Here is a 19,972-nt window from a genome sequence, read left to right on the forward strand (position 1 = left end):
AATGTGATTGCTAGACATGTTTTGAAGTTGAGCTTTTTGTTCAAGTTTTCATGTTAGCGTTTACCAAAATTTTTAATATTTTAAGTGTCTAAAAACAATAAAAATGAGAAAATATCTAGCTTTTTAAACTATATTTATTGGATATTTAGCAATATAAATGTCCAATAAATATAATTTTAAAAGCTTGTGGTTTTTCCATTTTCTTCTATTTGTGTTGAATTTTCTTTCTATGAAAATTGATTTGTGGAAATTTTTTCCCCATTTTTTTTGTTGGTGCATTTTAATTGTACACAATGGGCTTGTAACATATTTGTACAAGCACACAATATAAGAATATAGTTATATATTGTAATATGTAACACTTTCCCCTTCTCTCCCTTCCTCCCTTCCTCCGGTCCCTTTCCTCCACTCTACTGATGTCCCTTCAATTTTCATGAGATACCCCCCCCACCTTTTTCCTCTCTAGCTTCCAGATATGAAAGAAAACATACGACCTTTGACATTCTGAGTTTGGCTTATTACACTTAACATAATGTTCTACAGTTCCATCCATTTTCCTGCAAATGACATAATTTCATTCTTCTTTATGGATGAATAAACCCTATTGTGTATATATACACCACATTTTATCATTTCATGCATTGATAGACACCTACATTGCTTTTGTAGGTTGGCCATTAGGAATCGTGTTGCTATAAGCATTTGTATGCATGCATCACTATAGTATGCTGACTTGAATTCTTTACGATAAATACTGAGGAATGGTATAGCTGGATCACATAATGATTCCATGCCTAGTGTTTTGACTTGAGACTTTTTAATCTATTTGATTATTAGTTCTTTGTCGTAAGTGCAGCTAACATTCTCTCCAGATCTGCTTGCATTGTGCTTGTTTACAGGCATTATCTAGCATAAATATGTATAGTTGCTCAGGTTGGGGGCTCTCTCTGGGCTAGCATTTTTCACACTGTACCCATTATATGTTTTTTTTTTTTTTTTATGCCTTTCTAGCAATGGCAGTGAGATCTTCTGAGGAAGGAGCACTGTTAAAATTTTTTTTTTCACAAGCAATCTAGCAATGACTTGCTATTGCCATACATTTTTTATTTTTCTGTCCTTGAATCTTTACGTCTATTTTAAAAGCTCTTTCCCATAAATATTTCCCAAATTTTCTGTTCTTCTTTCTCTGGATTTTAAAAAATCTAACTCTTTAATCAAGCTAGGATATATTTTGTAAAGGATGTGAGGTAGTTTTATGCTCGTTGGCCAGCATTGGATGGATGGATGGCAAATTGGCCAGCATTCTTCATGAAGTAAAATGCCTAGTCCCTAAATAAAAGGTCACTTTGATTAAAAAACAAACTCCCTGTATTTTTGAATCTATTTTTAGACTCTGTTTTGCTTTCCCAATGTATTTTTCTATTTATTACTATCTTTCATTATTGTTGTAGTGCTGGGGTTTGAACTCAGGGCCTCAGGCATGCTACACAAGTCCTCTATCACTGAGCTACAGCTACAGCCCCACCACTATTGTGATTATAGTAACTTCACAGAAAATTTTAATGTTTTTAGGTCAATGACTTGTTCTGCTTTTAATTTTTTTTTTCTTGGCAGGGGAGCTGTCGACATGTCTTTTATTTAAATTGATCAAGACATACTTTTTTTTGTTTGCTCAAGTTTTGCAGTTTTTCAGTTCATCATATTAAAAGTCTCATTATGTTAAACTGAATCCCAGAGTTTCAAATATGCTGCAGATAATTTATACTTGACTGTAATTTCTGGGCCCTGATGATACAAGTCTGCCTTCTAAAGTACCTGCATCTTAACTCAGCATAGAAAACTACTTATTTTCTAGGTAAAATAAGCATATGAAAAATGTTTAAAATATTTTATTTATTATGGAAGTATAAGAGCATGTGTATAATTATTTGCTGTTTACAAGGCACCTTCAACTAATTATCTCATTTAATCTGTGAGATTATTCTTATTATGATTCTCCTTTGTTTATAGATGAGACAACTAAGAACTGGAGCAAGTGACTTCTTTGGCTCTTGCTATTTCATAATACTGAGGATAATAATTCTTAGTGGTTGTGAATATTTAGTGAGATAATATTTGTAGAGTGTCAAATCAAATATTTGCCATAGTGATAGTGATCAATAGATAAGTAGTGATTATTTTATTGTAATAGTTATTGTTCCAAGTCAAACTTAGCAAGTGATTTGGCTGGTTGAATTTAGGATTTTTCTCCTTTTGCTGTGTTATTTTCTCCTCTCCTAAAGCTAATATGTATTAAATAGAAGTAAAAAAGAATTCAGAATTATAAAGTTCTTCAACTTGCCTGTGGACAATGAAGATTTGGGAAAATCATATTCAGTGACATCTCGATATACCTCTTGTATCACATACTACATTTTTGATTGCACAAAACCTCATTTTACAATGCTTGATAACCTGGTCTCTTTAAAGAAACTTTACCTCACAGGAGATGGAGTGGGTGCCCGCACATGTCTGACCGGGGAAGGAGAGTGTCTTATTGGTGAGGGGGACTGCTGTCGAGCCAGTTGTGTTTTGGCAGCAATGGACATGGATGGTGGTGTTGGAGACCTTGACTTTGGCTTAGGAGGTATCCTGGGAGGTGTTTTATGTGGCAGCTGTTGCCCAGTGGCACCATCTATGACCATCTCAACTGTTGTGAGTGATCTGGCATCAAAGTGGGCTTCAATCTTCTGCAAAAGATTAAAACAAAGTCCATGATGAGGGAGAATAGCTGGGGAAGTGGCAATCGGAAAGGCTGGGAAAGAGCAGCATAGAAAAATACCTTTTCAATTCGGGTTTGTCTTGTTTCTGAAATCTGAGCAGTCGAAACAATTGTCTTTGTCTTTTTAGCGGGTACTACTTCTTCACCTGTAGGAAGGGAAAGATGAGCATTGGAGGAGGAGAAACCATTCCTTTGGAAAGAGATTCTGTTAATTGTGACTACAAAGTCAATAAAATTTTCTGGGCATCCCTGTGGGGAAAAATGCAGAAAGTTTTGAATCTTGTATGGATAGAAATCAGATTTAAAAATAGAAAATGCCCCTTCTTCAAAACTTCTGCCATTGCCAGAAAAGCACCATAGTAAACATATAAAGACTACAATATGAATGTGTTAGAACCACTTAAAAACATTATTCCAGTACTTTCAATAATTTGAAGTGTATGTAACTTAATTGAAACACTTTCCAGTTTATTATATTGGGGTTAATAACTGAAGATTGCATCAATACTGAGCTCTTGCCTGGAATCTCACACTTTTATTTTCATAGGGTTTAAAAGGCAGCTTGGATTTTAGCTCTCAGCATTCCCAGGGCCTCAGGAGAGGCAGGCTAGCCCCACTTGGTCACGGATCAGGCCTCTCCCCTTCTCCTTTCTCAACCTGCAGTGCATACCTTGAACCAGCAATTCGGCAGTCGAAGTAGCTCTTCCAACGCTATTGGTGGCATTCACTGAATAGGTCCCGGAGTCTTCGGGGTATGCTTCCGCAATCAGTAAGCTGTAGAGGTCGCCTTCTTGTGAAATTTGGAAATCAAGGGAGCTCTGAATTTCAGCTCCATCCCGGTAGAACTTCACGACAGGTGTAGGGATTCCAGTCACTCTCACTTGGAGTCTCACTTGGCTTCCTTGTCTCACGGTCATGCTCTGCAGTCGTTGAGCGAAGTTGGGTGGCGCTGTCTCCGCTGCAGGGGACAGAGAAGGAAATCAGGCCAGGAAGCCAGAACCTTACCAACAGGGTATTTTTAAACAATCACAGCTCCGATTCCAAAACCAGGCAATGACTCGCCAATTCAGCATCCTTGACTGTCCTTGAACCCGGCTCAGCCAGCAGATGACAGCAAGAATGGGGCCCAGAGATGGCAGGTGGCTATCCAGCCACCATGTTTGCTTAGCAGTTCTAGGCCACCACAAAAAATCTAGATCTTGTTTTGACTAGAGAATCTTCTGTACTTCCCAACCTCACATCTGTACCATGTTAATGTGTTATGGCAACTTTGTATACTTCAATAGGTTATATTAAAACGAATTCCAGGGGTTGGTAGAATGGGTGTATTTGTGACTTATAGAATCTTTACATTTAAACTTAATTTAAAAAACCCCTAAATCTTCTCCAAATTGGTTGATAGTCAAGGAACTGAAATACTTACTTGCATTTAAAATGTTAACCTCAATAATGATATATTTTCATGTTAATTATTCTACAGAAAGGGGATTTTGGGGGAGGGTTATGTTGGAAAAAATTTATATGATAAATGTGAAGGGTGGATGGGATTAACTTTGGTGTGCTTTTGAATAGCAACAGCAAATTTTACTAACCTGTGATTTTCTATTTCTTAATTTTCTGGATGTGTTTTAAGATTCAGACCTAATTTTACCCGATATGCTTTCTATTTAAGTCAGTTATAGCCCTATAACTGGATATCATTGAAGATATGGTTTACTGGATAAGCACTGATAACATTATGCAGTTCATGCAAGGTATTATATAATGTATAAATTAATTCATGTTTTGAGAATTAATGTCTAACCAGGTAATGAAAAATGGAGAACAACAGAGGCCACTAATATTGGTCATAACTTTTCAGGGTGAATGGTGTCATACATTTGAATAATAAGCATTTGTCTTTTTCTGAACATGTTATTGAGTAGTATTTTTAATATTTCTTAAATGACTAGTTTGTGGACCGCTTGTGTCAGAACTATCTTGGTGCTTGTTGAGGTGGAAATTCCTGGTGAATCCTAGAATATATCATATTTCTTATGAAGCTTATGAAAAAGTCTTTGAGCTTTTGTACTTGCTGAGAAGCATGATTTTTAAAATATTTCCTTAAAGCATTTTTGAGTGTTTAACATGTATACAGAGAAGCACTGATTCTCAGCCACTTTTGTGTTTTATTTTGAAAGGAGAATTAAATTCCACATGGCAAACAGCTTTGCTACAAAATCAGCCTTCAGTGGGCCCTTTCTAGATTGGGAGCTGCAAGTCCTCATACCCATTGCTCAATATGGACCCCTTCCGCCAGGTGCAAGGGATGCCCTCAGGGGCAGCAGAGGACAGGCATGCCCCCACCAACCCACCTGTAACGAGAAGCTCAGCAGTACTAGTCGCTTGTCCAGATCCATTGGTGGCTCTCAGGGAGTATCGTCCACTGTTGGCTTTAGTCACGGCGGGGATCGTCAGTCTAGCGCGGCCATCGCTAAAGGAGATCTGCACGCCGGGCAGAGTGGAAGTGGAAATAACCTGGCCATCCCTAAACCAGCTCACCTCAGGAACTGGAAAACCTGAAGAGCAAGCACAATTGATCTTTATGTTTGAGTGGGCACGGCAAATTCCTCTCCACCGAAACATTATTCTTACTGCCTTGCTCTAACCTAAAAAGCTTTGTAGAGTGAAACACCATTTGGTGACAGTGACAACCTGACAGGCTCCTGGCGGAAGCATAACTTTGTAGGCCATTAGGAAGGCCCAAGAGCTTAGGTAGAGGATAGCGCCCTCATTATACAGGGAAGGAAACTGAGGCCAATAGAGACCTGATGATTTTTCCAAGGTCCCTCAGTGAGCAGTGGCAGGCAGAAGACTAGAATTTTCATACGCTTCCCTCCTGCCTGGGGCTCTGTCTGATGCAACTTAATAGACATCATTAAAATCATGAAAGGGATTTATAAAAGTGAGGAAACTTTGAAATAAAAAGTGACTGGTGTCCTCTTTGAACACAAATGAGGAACAAAAGCAGCAAAAGGATCTGACAGTTCTGTCTGACATAGGGAGGAGGGTGCACTCATCTTCCTCTGCAGTGCAGGCACACCGCCTTCTGGAATGCTCCTGCTTTCCTGTGTGCCTGCAGTAAAACCACCATAACGCAGAGAGGCAGTTTTCCAAGCCTTGTCTTTCAGAACAATGTGTAGAGTTGGAGTTGTGGCTAGAAAAGCCAATTTGTTTTTCTCCCACTATAAATTAACAGTGAATAACTATATGCTCATGGTTGGACATTTTAGGTATTTTAAAGTTCTGTATGATGAGAAGATATGAGGCAAGTTCAGGGAATGGTTTACTTTGCATTTGGTATAAACACTGGTGATTTATCCCCTCCAGCTAGGAGGTGAAGATAACGGAAAAGTCACTTTGTTATCCTTACATTAGCCAATCTCCCACTGTGGCTGAGTAGATACTGTGTTAGTATCCACTAATAGGTATCAGGTATTTTCAGTGGTGTATTTCTAAGAACTTAGTAGTGTGAAGGAACAAGCTATGAAGAAGTCAGTTTCTACTATTCACAAGGAAAGAGACTCCCACTGATGCTATGTGTGTTCTGTTCAGTTTAGAAAAAGTACTGAGCATTCCAAGATAAGTAATTATTTGAAAGTCAATAAGAGTTCATCATGCAGGAAGAGAATTGAATTTGTCTCCACACAATAGAAAATGAATGATTATATGATATTTGTGTAATATACAATAAAGTATTATTCAATTATAGAAAGATTGGTGCATAAAATAGAAAAAATAAAAAGGAAATCTTATTTTATATCTTTATTATAAGCTATACAATTAAAAAAAACAAAGAAGAACAATGTACCATGCAGATGCACTGAAGGAAGAAGTTAGCATAATTTTCAATTGACCCATGTAATCTTACATGGCCAGTTGCAAGACTATAGAAGGAAACAATATTAAGTGATTTTTGAAATGTTTGCAACAGTGTATTTTTTCACAAGATGATAGATAAGTCCTCGAAATCATGAATTTTCTGTAGTCATCCCTAAACTGAATTATGAAGAAAAAGCAGCAGATAAAGAAACAGATAAACTTCCTTTTAAATAAAACTTTAGGTAAAATGGTTCCCTTTAATATAAAGGTCAGAGTGGCAAATAGTATTTCTTCTTGTCATTTTGAAATGATCGGAAAGTCTTTTGTTCACTGGAACCACTTAATGAAGATAGAAAATAATAGAATCAAACAATGAGGAGTTAGCTCATCACTGGTGGGTTCTGACTCTGAGGAAGGTTGGATGCATTGTTATTTTCCATATAAAACAACTGAGATTCCTGTGCATGGAGCAGCCAACCCAGATCACCTCCCAGAAGCTCTGTAGCAGCCTTTACTACACTGGAGTTCTTGGCTGCCAGTCTGGCTCTGCAGCTGAACCCAAATATAGAATGACCAAATGTGGGACCACTTCAGTTGCTGGATTCTGACAGCAATTTTAATCTAATGCTAATTATTTTTGCTTTGTGGAATTATAAATATGAATAAAACATTTTTGAGTCATTATATTGTCAGATTGTGTCAGTACTCTGAATGGTAGACCCTGAAAATGACCCTTCCAGGGCGCTGCACCAATTTTACAAAACTGAAGCAGAGCATCATCTCAGCATCATGTCCTACCACAAAGGCAATTCATTGGAAAGGAGGCAAAGGAAAGGAAAGCACCAGGGTGGGCTTACCACTAACGTGAGCCTCAAAGGTTGCGGCACTACCCTCCAGTACCACAACGCTTTGTAACGGCTGCGTAAACGTCGGTGCTTGAGTTGTCATCTTCTTAGGCACTCTGAAAAGGAAGAGAAAGTAAGTGAGGATAACATCCAAGGGCCACTGGAGCTCCTGTGGGGATGAAAGAGACATATTCTCCACTGGATTGCTCCTTGGTCATCTATGGGCCTGCAATAATGGGAAAGCCTCTTCTTTATGGCTTAGATTTAAAATTTAACACAAAGCAATAAATTTAAGGGGAAATGAGGGAAGAAAATTAGCCAGACAGAGCAAGGAATATACCCAAGTGGCCTTATCAATGGTGTAAAAATCAGGCCGAGAGTTGAAAATTGGAATAACATAGGGATAGTGAGTAACTAAAGAGATGATATGTGACAAATCTATGATGAATCTCTGCAATGTGTATGGGACAATTGCTTAAATATTTCCTTCCCCCAAATATCTTTCACTCACTGTAGCTATATTTATAAAGTTGACGTGGATACAGGCATTGTCTAATTACTTAAAATGGTCACCAAAATTAAGAGTTTGAACTTTGCAATTTCTTTCCTAATTTGAAAGGCTTTGGCAAGATTTATTGAATATATGAACTTTTAAAAAAATTTTTAAATTGTTGCTAGATCTTTTATTTATTTATTTATATGTGGTGTTGAGAATCGAACCCAGTGCCTCACACATGCCAGGCAAGTGCACCACCGCTGAGCCACAGCCCCAGATATATGAACTTTTTGTAGACCTATAGGGTGCTTTATACTTCTTAACATTTCTTCAAACTATAACTGTGCAAGTAATATTGCTACTGCTGATATTTAGAAAAAAAATTAATTTTATAGTTAGGACCAAAATTTATTATAGATTTGAAACAAAAATGCTGGCTTGAGTTCTTAATATGGAACAGTGTGCGAAGTCTGAATAATGGAAGGTTGGTGGGAAATGTGGGGGAAGTAACAAAGGACTATGCTTTTACTACATAAAATATTCAATGAAGAAATGAATATAAAATTTGCAGGTAAGTTCTTTATAAGTGGAAGAAAGTACTTTGTCTATCAGTTTCAGAGACTATGTGAAAATTTTTCTAATGCATAAATAGCTGATTATTCAACATGACTATTTCACTGTTCTGAAACAAAAAAGACAATTTCTGAACCATCAATTGCTTCATTATTATTTTTCATAAAGTTCTTTGTTCACCAAAACTTTATGGAGCAATAGTCTTCTTTGTGATAATGCCTTACCTTATTCTATCTTTTTACTTAGTTAAAAAGAAAATTAAACCAGCATTTTTTCAGACAAGAATTATATTTGGAAAATTCAGATAATATCCAAAAGTTTTCCACAAAACTTTGTCAAGAAGTCTTTTGTAGCATGTTATTTTCAAAATGAACAAATTTGTGTCTAACTTTTCCTGTTTACAAGCTAATGCATCTTCTAAAAATAACTATCTTCTTAGGTATATAACAACACCATATCAGTATTAACAGGTATTTACAATGTGTAATCTAATTCTAAGAAGATGGAAAATCAAAGCATATTTAGAAATCAAAAGCTTTTAAACATTATTCCTTACCCTTTTAGCATTAGCATTTATCTCCTATCATATAATTGGATTGTGAGTTGAGTTAAAATGCATAATGAGATTTGGAGTATTTTATAAAACAATTATATAGCCTTATTCCAAATTTCTAACATTGCAATTAACTGGCCTAGATTGATCTTATACTCCTATTGTCTAGTGAATTTTGTTGCTTTAGTCCTTGCTTTTCACAGGCCTTTATCTAATTAGGGCTGAAGGTATGCATCTAAAATGTCATGCTCCCAAAATAAACTCTCCAGCATTGACTGACAGCAGGCAAGTGTTCTGTCACTGTCCTGCAACTGATATCTCAGCAGTTGATTCCCTTAAAAAGTCATCAGGGTGTAGCTGATACCACATGCATGTTATCAGAGCTATTCTTGGTGCGCCTCACTTTATCACTGAGTAATATAACCTTGAACATTCTCAGCCGACACAAAGAGACTATAAAAGAACTAAACATTTTGATCACCATTGCAGACCCCAACTTCTAGAATATCCAGTGAATTTAAACAGTTTGAATTATTGACTGAGCTGATATGCTAAAGCATTCCATTTAAGAAAAACAAAGCTCACACATTTAAAAACAAAATTTAACTAGAAGATTCAAATAATGGGTCAGCACCAGCAGCAAGAAGTTACCCAAACACGTCTATGTGGACATTTGGCACACAAAAATAAACAGGAGCTAGAAATCAATAAGAAAGTAACTCTAGTATTACAATAAGAAAAGCTGCTGCTCACCTGATTTCTCAAGAGTGCCTAAAAAGGGTGGGACTAAGCCCAGGCTGCTTCTGAAACGACGTCCTATGTAGAGTTGGTTTTTCTGACCATCTCCAACATGAATCGGTGAGCCTCTAAACCTAAAAACAAAACTACACAGTCAAGACTGTGTAGTTTTGCTTTTCTATGCAATCCCTACACCCGAGGCGAGGCGGGAATGCACGACTGCTCCAGAGCCAGGGCCTGGCCGGCCCTTATATTCACCAGATCTGCTGACAGCCCCACATCCTCAGGGCAGGGCCCTGGTGATTGGCTCTCTTAAGAAAGCATGATGGGAGAGGACCTTTTTGGTAGTTTCACATACCACCTGTTCTTCTGATTGGCAGAGCTAAATTTAGCCCCTCAAAAGAGGCTTTACCAAGGAAATAGAAGTGTGTTGGAAAAATAACCTGGTTGAGGCTCAGAGAAGAGCATTTGTTACCAATGTTAAAAATCTGTTAATGTGGGTCTGAAACAAAGATGTGGTAATAGACAGCACCTGCAGGCATTCATACAGAATAGCCCAAACCTGCAGGCTTTGCTCTGCGAAACAGGCCCTGCTCCTGTTCCCTCCCCCCAAAGTAACCAAATGGACCCATCAATCATTACAGCAGATGAGGAAATTTATCTCATGTATAAGGCTTCATTTTCTCTAAAGAATCTGTTGCTATAAACATTTATATTGAAGGGACTCATTTGCACTTATCTGCTTTCTCCAGAATCCACCTGTACTTTGGAGAAAGTTTAAACCAATGTTAATGAGTTAAGAATCCTGCAAGAATTCATGTTGAAAAGCAATATCTGAACTCAGCTTAGATTTAGTCTGAATAGGACAACATCAACACTCTTGACAGATTTCATTTTTGTCTGGTGTTGGTATTTACAAATATGCACCCATTGCTTCTCAGTGAGCAGGAAAGTTTTCTGTTTAAATCATCCATAGGGCTGTTTTCCCCAGTACATGAAAGCTGCTCTACTAATCTCTGGAGTTTGCTGTTCTAATGGGAAGTGGTTAGGGGATGATATAGTTGCTATTTTAGGACTGAATTTAATTTCAAGCAAGAGATACTTCAAATACAAAAGAGCACACCGAAAGACCTTTATAATGACTCAGCTGAGAGATTTGTAAAACTCTACTTAGAGGGAAGAAAATTGTCTTGTTGATAATGGAAAGAAGCTTTAATCAATAAAACAGATGAAAATTTTAAATTTTAAGTAAATTTCTTTGTGTTTATAATGAAAAATTTTTCCTGTTATAGAATAAATTGACCTTGTCTTAGACTTGTTACCTTCTTGAGTACTTCATTCCTTTTACTTGTTTATACAGTGATTAATTCATTAACATTTAACAGAGCTTAAATTTACCAACAATGAATTCAGTGCAGTTATATCTACAAGCTGACACCATGTACTTATTTAAATATGTCTCTTCACTTTGGTGTTATCCATATTGAGAGCATTGTTCCTCCTCCATTGACTGCATCTGTCATAATTCTGTTTTATTGATTTCTGCTGAAACAACTAGTTTCATGTTATATACTTTGAAAATACTTCCATGAGAAACTCCTGTTACAGGCAACGTGTCCATCATTAAGTAAAGCAAGACTAGAAATGTGTGCTCTTTCCATTTGGGGAGTTCAACAGTGGACTAATCAATTAAAAGGCATTTGTTTACATGTTTGTGTGCACTGTACACATACATGTGTTTTTAGGCTCATGTGGCCCAATATTTGGCATGTTAATGTCATGTCATGTTTGTTGGAACTGAAGTCAAACCACTTTAAATTTACAGGGAATGAGTGAATAGAATCCTGAAACTTGTGTCATGTTGGCTCAACACAGTTCAGGGCATTCAGGAGCCAGGAGAATGACCATATACTATAACCAAGTGAAGTGTCTCTCCCCTAAGCTGCTATCTATTCACTGTTCTTAGATTTCCCTAGATTTTCAGTATTGCCAAGGTCCTTGCCTTTGCATTTACATCCTTATATGGCATTCAGAGTCAAGAAGGAAGAAAGGAAGTAAAAGGAAGAAAACAATAAAGAAAGAGATAGTTTGAAAGTACTAACACACTGCTCTGGAAAGAGGCCTTATTATTGGCTTAGTGAACACTCTTGAACAGTATATGATACTGGTAAGCATTGGTTAAAAATTAAATATGTCGTAGCTGGAATATAGTAAGTTAGGCCAGTGGAAATGAAATACTATTCGGATTTGGGGAGTTTGCTGATGCAGTAAGAGCGTCTTTTACTTTCCTAACAGTGGGGAGGAGCCACAGAGATAATCCAAAACAGCAGATAATTCAGATATAATGCCTCCTTCGTTTTGGAATGCAGGGTATGATTCTCTCTGAGAATTATCTCAATGAAATTCAATAAATATATATTAAACCTATACTCAGTGCTGAACACTGTTAAGTTGTTAGGACTATGAATTCTGGCATTGTTTGTTGACTCAACAAATTTCTACTGAGCGCCTGCCATTGTGCTAGATGATGATGAGACAGAGCTGGGAAAGACACATGTGTGGATTGTGCCCTTGGGGATCGAAGTCTGCATCAACTCCTGATAAATTCTCACTAATCTGCAACTGAAACCTAGACTAGGATATATGCAGAACCCAGGTGGAAACTCCTCTCTATCGCTGTTGGTGTCAAATTTTATTTATACTGCATAGAACCATTTGCCAAAGTTAGAACTTACTGGGAGTTATTTGAGAAATGGGAAGAGTTTTTAAGGTTAACCTAAGAGTACTTTTGGAGAGAAAGAACAAAATTAATGTCTCATAACTAATTAAACCCCATGTGTTCCTACTATGTTCAACCCAGTTCAAATGCTGGGATTGCAGCAATGTACAAAAAAAAGACAATAATCTCTGCCCTCCCTAAATTTACATTTTAGTAAGCACAGAAATACATGTTCATGCAATACCTGTACAGTCCATTTTACTAATAAAATATTTTAAACCTGAAATACCGACTCATCACAGAACTAATTTTACACAAGGAAACAAGAAAAAAGCAAATTAAGGAAATGCACCAAGAAGAAGGTTCTGACAGAACAACTCCTGCTAATGGTGGTAGTCTGTGTTCCTTGAGTTTTGAAGGCAAGTGAAGCTACATGGGGATCCAGGGACAAGAAATTGTGACTTGGAATTTAGGAGAAGACTTTTGGCCCTTTGTTTTCCTATATCCAGTTAAAATTGCTTTAGTAGCAAGACCAAATTAATTGATTTCCACAATTATTCACCAGTGTGCTAATGATTACTGACACACTTAATGCCACATTAAAGACGATTATTTCCAACACGTATGACACTTTCCAAAATAAGTAAGATCAGTAAGTTGAAGTCCTGAACCTCTTGAAGACTTGGATCCCAGTAAGTGTGCATTGACTCCAAGGGCACACAGAATTTTGCTTCTCTCCTAAGTGGGCTTTAGACAACTCACTTGATTCTCAGACTTGTCAGTTGTAAAATGGGGATTATAATATCCACTTCAAAGAACTACTGGGAAGATTCAAAAACAATACGAACATGGCCAGGCCAGGACAGAGAGAATCTGACACTTGATAGGCATTTTGTTTGTTTGATGCTATCAAGCATGACACAAAGAAAACAATGTCTGTGCTTAGTAATACTGATTTGGCCAATCATCTAACTACCTAAATATACAGGATTGTGTTTTCTAAGAAATCTCTGGGAAGCCCAAAAGTGAACTCATAGAAACTGGTCATGCCCTTCCCTGAAGGACCTCAGAAGGTGACACATTTATATGGGGATTAAAACAAAGCCCAAGAAATACTGGAATCTTAGGGAAAAAATAAACTGGGTTTCTGGAAGCCTGGAACAGGAAACCATAAGCCAGATCAAATCCAACCACCAGCAGATGCTCACTGGAGGGAGTATTGCTGTCAAATAATAAGCTTTACACATGCAGAAGGGAGGCAGCTGAGTTCATTCTATCCAGTAATCACAGTAAGCAATAGCTCCTGGGATTAGAAGCTCTTTCAAGGCTAAAAATGTGTTTGGGGGCTGAAAAATATGTTCTGGTCTAAAATTAAAAAAAGAAATTTGCAAAAATGAAAATAATGAATGTTTATCAGAGGCAAACAAAACTGGTTAACTGCATTTCATATCAGTATATTTTATTATGTGTCATATGCTCAGGAGTAGATCCTCCAAAAGTAAGAGAACCTGTGTGGTGAAACATTTAGGCCTATTTACCTCTGTGTTTTAGCTCTTCTGTTTCAGATTCCTAGTTGATTCCTCTTCCCCTTATCACCTCGCCTAATCATAAAAATAGAATTCTTTCTAGCAGGTCCTTGCTGTGAATGAGAAATGTAGATCCTATCATATTCTCTGGTCACCCCTGCCCCATTTCACATATTACCCAATCCTCTCCATCCATCTGTGAGCTCCTTTGTTCTCTGCCTTCTGACAAGGCCCAGCCAACCCAAATGCTGGCAGGAGAGAGTAGGGGTATTTATTCCCCTTTTCCCACCTGCCCGGCTTTAGTTGAGCATGACCTTCTTCCACTTGTGATTTTTTAAAAATTGTTTTCCATGTACCAAAAACTATGGAGGGTACAGAAAATGTAAGGCCCTACACTTAGATATTAGTTGGAAAAACAAGAGAGTGATATAACAATTCGAGGAGAGATAATAAAAAGAGACACAGCATTTGTCTAGTTCATCTTTAAAATTCTGCCTCCAGGCACATATATGATGCTTATTAAACATTAATTTAATGAAAATTCATAGTATACTTGGGGAAGAATACAAAGTCTATTAAAAGCGATTTTTTAAAAAGATAATTGAGTACAGAGGTCTTAAAACTAGGATGAAAAACTTAATTTTCACTTTCTATAGCAGTGTTTTGAGTTTTTACCATGAACATATGTTATTTTCATTTAAAAAGGACTAATTATTATGGGAATGCATCCAAAACCAGTTGTGTAATTATAAAACTTATAACATCTAGTTAATATAAAATAAAAAACTTCTATCAGAAAAGTAGCTGGCAAAAGATTTTCTCCATTCTGTGGGCTTGCTCTTCACACTCTCAATCATTTCCTTTGTTGGACAGAAGCTTTGGAACTTGAAGCCATCCCACTTATTGATTCTTGGTTTTATTTCTGAGTTTAGGAATCTTATTAAGGAAGTTGGTGCTTGCAATAATATGTTTGAGTGTTGACGCTATGCTTCCTTTTGGCAGTTGCAATGTTTTTGGTTTAATTTCTAGGTGTTTGATTCACTATGAGTTGGTTTTTGTGCAGAGTAAGAGTTAGGGATCTAGTTTCTCCTACATGTGAATATCCAGTTTTCCCAGCGCTGTTTGTTTAAAAGGATGTTTTTGGCACCTTTGTCAAGGATCAGATGATTGTAACTGTGTGGGTTTACCTCTGTGTCTTCTATTTTATTCCATTGGTTTATGTATCTGTTTTGATGCCAGTACCATGCTGTTTTTGTTACTCTGGCTCTGTAGTATAACTTGAGATCAGGCATTGTAATGCTTCCAGTATTGCTCAGCATTGCTGTGGCTATTCTGGGTCTTTTTTTCTTCCATATGAATTTTAGAACTGTTTTTTTCTAGTTCTAGAGGAACATCATTGGTACATTGATGGGGATTGCCTTGAACCTGTATATCAGTTTTGGTAATGTGGTTATTTTAACAATATTAATTCTGCTTATCCAAGAACATGGATGATCTTTTCATCTTTTAATGTCTTCAATTTCTTTCTTCAGTGTTCTATAGTTTTAAGAAGATTTATTCCCAAATATTTTTATTCCCAGGCTATTCTAAATAGAATTGTTTTTCTAATTTTTTTCTCAGCAGATTTATTATTGGAGTATAGGAAAATGATTGATTTTTATGTTGATCTTGTTTCCTGCTATTTGCTGAATAATTTCCAGAATATATAAAGAAATACATAAAAAAAAACTTAACACCAACCCCACTAAATTAATAATAAACTGGCATATGATCTGAAGAGAGATTTTTCTCAAAAAAAGGAATACAAGTGGCCAATAAATACATTAAAAAATGTTCAACATTCCTAGTGATCACAGAAATGCAAATCAAAAATACAGAGATTTTATCTCACTCCAGCTAGAATTGCAGTCATCAAGAATACAAATAACAATAATTGCTGGTGAGGATATGGTGGGGGAAATAAAATTATACAGTTGTTGGTGGGACTGCAAATTAGTACAACAAATTTGGAAGGTAGTATGGAGATTCTCAAAAGACCAGGAATGAAACCATCACATGACACAACTATACTACTTATTTATCCAGAAGATCTAAAATCAGCACACTATAGTGATACATGCATACCTATGTTTATAGCAGTGCAATTCACAGTATCCAAGTCATCAAACCAGCCTAGGTGCCCTTCAACAGATGAATAGATAAAGTAAATGTGATAGTACTCAACCATAAAGAGGAATAAAATTATGGCATTTGTGGAAAATGGGTGGAAATGGAAAACATTGTACTAAGTGAATATTTTCACCAGATTCAGAAAGTGAAGAGTGAATTTTGTCTCAAATGAAGAAGTTAAAGAAATGGAGGATAGAAATTTTTAAAAGGGGAGTCTCCTGGAAAGAGTAGGGAGACCAATAAAGAAGAGGAAGGAGATCAAGAGGGAAGGAGTTGGGAAGGGCATGAAGAAGATGGAGAAATACTGGGAAATAAAGAATGAAATCTACAAAATTATACTATGTCCTAGTCTGAGTACACCAAAATTAATCATATATATATATATATATATATATATATATATATATATGTATATGAGAGATCAGTGGAATAGAGAAAGTGGGTGGGGGAGGGAAGAAAAGAGGGAAAGGGAAAGTACTGGGGAACAAGGTTGATCAAACTGTATCATGCACATGTACAAATATAGCATATTGTATCTCACTATTATGTGTGATTGTAATGTACCAGTAAAAAAAAAAAAGGTAAATAAATAAATAACAGAATTTTTCTCCATGAAACATACCCACCCAGTTGCTATTCTGTGAATGCAGTTGACCAAAGTGAGGAAAATTTGACATGAGGATAATGCCAGGATTTCTGGCTTAAGCAGCTGGGATGCTAATAAATGCCTTACACTGAGCTGAGAGGCCAGTTTAAGGAAAGATGGCTTCTGATACAGGCAAAACTGATGTACTAGTGAGAAATTCAATTAGAAGTGCTGAGTAGATGACTGACTCTGAAGCTTGCAACAGAAATCTGGACTAGAGATAAGTATTTAGGAGCTCTTGGCACCTAAAACCTGGGGAGACAGTGATCTATCACTAGGAGACAAGAGAAGCCTAGAAGAGAGCTAGAGTGGAAGTACAATGATTCAAAGGAGGTAAGATACAAAAAGAGATTGAGAATAAGAATAGTAGGAAATCCAGATGAGAATGGTAGCATCAGAGTCAAAGGGAATACGTATACTTCAGGAATGAGGGAGAAGTGAATGGGACTGGAACATGTCCTTTAGATTCACTGTTGGTGTTAGGGATCAGGGATGAGGGAGAACTGATCAGGGAGATCAGTTTCCATGAAATGGTGTGGGATTGAGGTAATATATATATATATATATATATATATATATATATATATATATATCTTCTGAGAAATTTCTTTTGTGAAGGAAAGGAGAAATATAAAATGGTAGCTGGAGGATTCTTCAGGCTCATAATAGGATTCTTGTCCCTATTCCTTCCAGAGAAGTGTGAAGAATCAGCATTTGCACCATGATGAATGGGTTTGTATCTGCTTCAGGCATTCAGCTCATACTCCACAGTGGATGGTGAAAATTTCTGGGGCACATGGCCTCACAGAACAAGATACAGGGATGTGTGTATAATAGTGATGTGCTTCTAAAGATGTGCTACTGACTCCAGAAAAAAATCATCCTTTTAGTTGGGCTCTTGATAGCAAATGAAAAATGACAAAGTGCTGGTTCAATAAAGCCCCACACTAACAGTAGATGAGGTGGGGTTTGGCAATCTGCCTAACAGCCCAGAGTATCACTGAGGCAGCCAGAGAACTTGAAAATAAGGTTGCTATATGAGTTAGACCACTGTTCTTGGATGAAAGAGTTTCAAATTACCTTAATGAGAGAGAATGGCTCTCAGGCTAGAGTAGAATGTAAGAAAATGAATTTTCTAAGTGATCCTTAAAACTTAATCATACCATTTTCTGCCTAAGACCCCAAATTTGAAGAGAATACACTATTATCAGCTTAAAAATTAATTGGTAGTTTTATGTTCAGAGACATTTAAAAAATAACAGATTTTATTTTTTAGAATAGCTTTAGGTTTACGGGAAAATTTAGCAGAAATCACTAAGTTCTGTCTACCCCTCCTCCCAGCATGGTTTTCCTGTTATGAACTCAATTGTATTTAAATTGTGCAGTGCACTTGTTACAATTGATGAGCAAATACTGATGCAGAATTAACTAAAGCCCATAGTTACATTAGGATTCACTCTTTTTGTTGTTTTTTTTTCAGTTCTAAAATTACGTATGTCAAGCCAACTCATTTAGTGCAGTTATGTTATACATTTGTAATGCTGTTGGAGTCATCTGACATACAACTATTTATTTGTTTCTTTTTAGTTATATGTGACTTTAGGATTCATTTTGACATAATTAAAAAAGCATGGAATATAATTTGCTCTAATTCTGTCACCAGTACTTCCTCTTTCCCTTACTTCCTACCCTCCTCCTGTTCCCTTTCCTCTATTTTGCTGATCTTGCTGTTATTTACTTTTTTTTCTTTTTCAGTATGTACTTGATGATGAGATTCACTGTGGTATACTCATATATGTACATAGGAAAGGTAGGTCAAATTCATTCTTCCGTTTTTCTCTTATCCCATCCCTTCTTTCTCCTATTTTGATGGAATCTCCCCTCCCCCACCTCTTTTTCTCTCTCTTTTCCTTTTCCCCCTATTTTGGACTAGCTTCCACATATCTTTACTTATTTATTTTTGTCGTGCTGGGGATTGAACCTAGGTCCTTGTGCATGCAAGGCAAACACTCTACCTACTGAGCTGTATCCTCAGCCCTAGGTTCCATATATCAGAGAGAAACATTTGACCTTTGGCTTTCTGAGCCTGACTTATGCTCTGCTGGGGATGTGTCTAAGGATGTCCAGAGTAAAAAAATCTGCATTCCTGGAGACACAAATGTAAACAGAAATAACATAGATAATAACATAGATGACATTTACAAATATGTATGTGGCCACTAATTACAAACATATATAGGAGCCTCTTTGTCCAAAAAGTGATATCCTCCACACTGTTTTCCTGTCCAGTTCCAGAATAATGTAGATTCAATCTGATTAATTTTCCTGACTTTTATTTGATATATTTAATTTAAATCTTCATTATCATGTGACTGAAAGGTGCTATGACAGGAATGATTATTCTCATAACCAATTTGTTCAACAATAACTACTGTCTTAGGGTAATAATCATCCATTTATGAAGGAGAAGAAGATGAGGAAGTGGAGAGAGGGGGATAAAGAAAAGGGTTAAACAATGAAGAGAAAGTAAAATAGCTTTGTGAAGGCCACGTTGATTCTGAATTTCGCTGGACAAAATACAAGTGTTAAATGGTGTTGACTTGTATTTTTGAAACAGTGACCCTCAACTTGGGAAGATTTCTTAAGCCAGGTGACATTTGACACTGTCTGGAGATCCTGCATAGTTACAAGTGAGAATGGGGGTGTCAAAGGAAGCTCAGATGTGCTGCTGCACATCCTGGGGTGCACAGAACAGCCTCTCACAGTGAAGAATGGTCTGCCCTGTTGTCAACACTGCCAAACTTGAGAAACCCTGCTTTAGAGGAATGTACCACAAATGCCACATTTTCCTCATCTTAGAGTAACTTTAATAAGTATATAGTTATCCTATGGAAATCTCATCTCAAAACCCAAGTTTTTATGTAGAACATTTTCTGGTTCTTATATACACAAGTTGAATATTTTTAGAGAAGCATTTTACCACATTAAAGGACTCAGGGATATATTTATGGCATACATTTATTAAGCATCATTCATTCATCAAGTAAAGCACATCAAAGATACTTCCCTGTATTTATCTTAGCAT

General features: G+C 36.7%; 1 protein-coding gene across 50 annotated transcripts in view; it reads right to left on the reverse strand.

Annotated features, from left to right (window-relative positions):
- Positions 1-10,049, reverse strand: part of Ttn (titin) — a 266,741-nt gene extending 256,692 nt beyond the window's left edge. For all 50 annotated transcript variants that reach the window (XM_058580253.1, XM_058580254.1, XM_058580267.1 and 47 more), the window contains exons 1-6: positions 9,843-10,049; positions 7,480-7,583; positions 5,116-5,319; positions 3,432-3,719; positions 2,822-2,907; positions 2,479-2,729 (exon numbers count right to left, since the gene is read on the reverse strand). In XM_058580253.1, coding sequence (XP_058436236.1) covers positions 2,479-2,729; positions 2,822-2,907; positions 3,432-3,719; positions 5,116-5,319; positions 7,480-7,570 — 920 coding nt within the window. In that variant the 5' untranslated portion in view covers positions 7,571-7,583; positions 9,843-10,049. The remainder of the gene's footprint in view (positions 1-2,478; positions 2,730-2,821; positions 2,908-3,431; positions 3,720-5,115; positions 5,320-7,479; positions 7,584-9,842) is intronic.
- Positions 10,050-19,972: the final 9,923 nt, after the last annotated feature.

The sequence above is a fragment of the Marmota monax genome, unplaced genomic scaffold, assembly GCF_021218885.2.
Source record: "Marmota monax isolate L192 unplaced genomic scaffold, Marmota_monax_Labrador192_F-V1.1 WCK01_AAM20220418_F8-fsc00007, whole genome shotgun sequence".
NCBI lineage: Eukaryota > Metazoa > Chordata > Mammalia > Rodentia > Sciuridae > Marmota > Marmota monax.